General features: G+C 49.2%; 1 protein-coding gene across 1 annotated transcript; it reads left to right on the plus strand.

Moving 5' to 3' along the window:
* The first annotated feature begins 203 nt into the window (after positions 1-203).
* LOC145112213 (uncharacterized) lies at positions 204-1,043 on the plus strand. The gene has a single exon (XM_079048409.1). The coding sequence runs from the start codon at positions 204-206 to the stop codon at positions 1,041-1,043; it is 840 nt and encodes a 279-aa protein (XP_078904535.1).
* Positions 1,044-1,520: the final 477 nt, after the last annotated feature.

Below are 1,520 nucleotides of genomic sequence, written 5' to 3' on the forward strand. Positions count from 1 at the left end.
GGTGCTACTTCCAGGTGCACCAGATAGAAGTATTAACAAACTGTCCAATCAAGCAAATAATGCTCAAGCCAGAGACCTCTGGACGGCTTGCAAAATGGGCAATCGAACTGGGTGAGCACGACATTAACTACCGTCCATGAACAAGCATCAAAGGGCAGGCGCTTGCAGATTTCCTACTTGAAATCCCCGGGGAAGGGGAAGACATGAACCAGGAAGGAATACCAGCGACAAGGAAACCATCAAAGGATAGCCGGAGATGGACTCTATACATGGATGGTGTATCCAGCAGGGAAGGCTCAGGAGCGGGCCTAATCTTAATCAGTCCAGAGGGGGAGGAAGTCACGTACGCCCTCCGTTTTGACTTCCATACCTCCAATAATGAAGTGGAATACAAGGCTTTGCTCGCCGGCCTGCGGTTGGCCAAACAAATGGGGGCGGAAGTAGTGGTAGCCCTGACAGACTCAAGACTGGCTGCCAACCAAATCAACGGAAGCATCGAAACAAAAGATGAAAGGATGGAGAAGTATGTCAAGATAGTACAACGACTTTTCAAGCCCTTCAAATATTTTATCATCAAGCAGATACCAAGAAGCGAGAACAGAAGGGCAGACACCCTAAGCAAGTTGGCGTCGACATGCTTTGACCACCTGTCCAATAAGGTCCTAGTGGAGGTGCTCAAAGAAATAAGCATAGACGAGCGGCGGGTGCACACCTTGACCATGCCCAGGCACACATGGATGACCCCTCTAATCGAATATTTGCACAACAGCATTTTACCAGACAGCCATGAAGAGGCAAGGAAAGTACGCGTTAAAGCACCCTCGTATGCACTCGTGGATGGAGAATTACATCAGAAGGGATTTACGACACCATGGCTAAAGTGTGTAGACGAGGCCAAAGGCAGAGAAGCACTCCAGGAGGCACACGCCGGTCAGGCGGGCGCACACAAAGGAGCGCACTCATTGGCAGGAAAGGTGCTCCGCATGGGCATCTACTGGCCAACCAAACATCAGGATGTGACGAAGTTAACAAAAAATGTGTAGAATGCCAGACGTATTCCCTAGTCCAGGGGAACCCCTCAGCTCCCTTGACAAACATATCCAGCCCATGGCGATTTTACCAATGGCGGATAGACATCGTGCGGTCGTTCCTAGAGGCCTCGGGCAAGGTAAAATACTTGATCTTCGCAGTAGATTACTTCACAAAGTGGATATAGGCCAAACCATTGGCATGTATATCGGGGAGGTAGGTAATCAAATTCATGTGGAAAAACATTGTGACCAGATTTCGGATTCCCAAGATACTCATCAGCAACAACGGGTTGCAGTTCGTTGAGAACCCGTTCAGACATTGGTGCACCGACAAAGGAATCATGCAAGGTTTACATCGGTAGCTCACCCTCAAGCGAACGGCCAGACAGAGGTGTCCAACATAACGATCGTAAATGGAATCAAGAAGCGCCTTGGGAAAGCTAAGGGCAATTGGGCCGAAGAACTACTAACCGTACTATGGTCATACAG

The sequence above is a fragment of the Lactuca virosa genome, chromosome 5 (genome assembly GCF_052849685.1).
Source record: "Lactuca virosa cultivar CGN04683 chromosome 5, Lactuca_virosa_CGN04683_v6, whole genome shotgun sequence".
Lineage (NCBI taxonomy): Eukaryota > Viridiplantae > Streptophyta > Magnoliopsida > Asterales > Asteraceae > Lactuca > Lactuca virosa.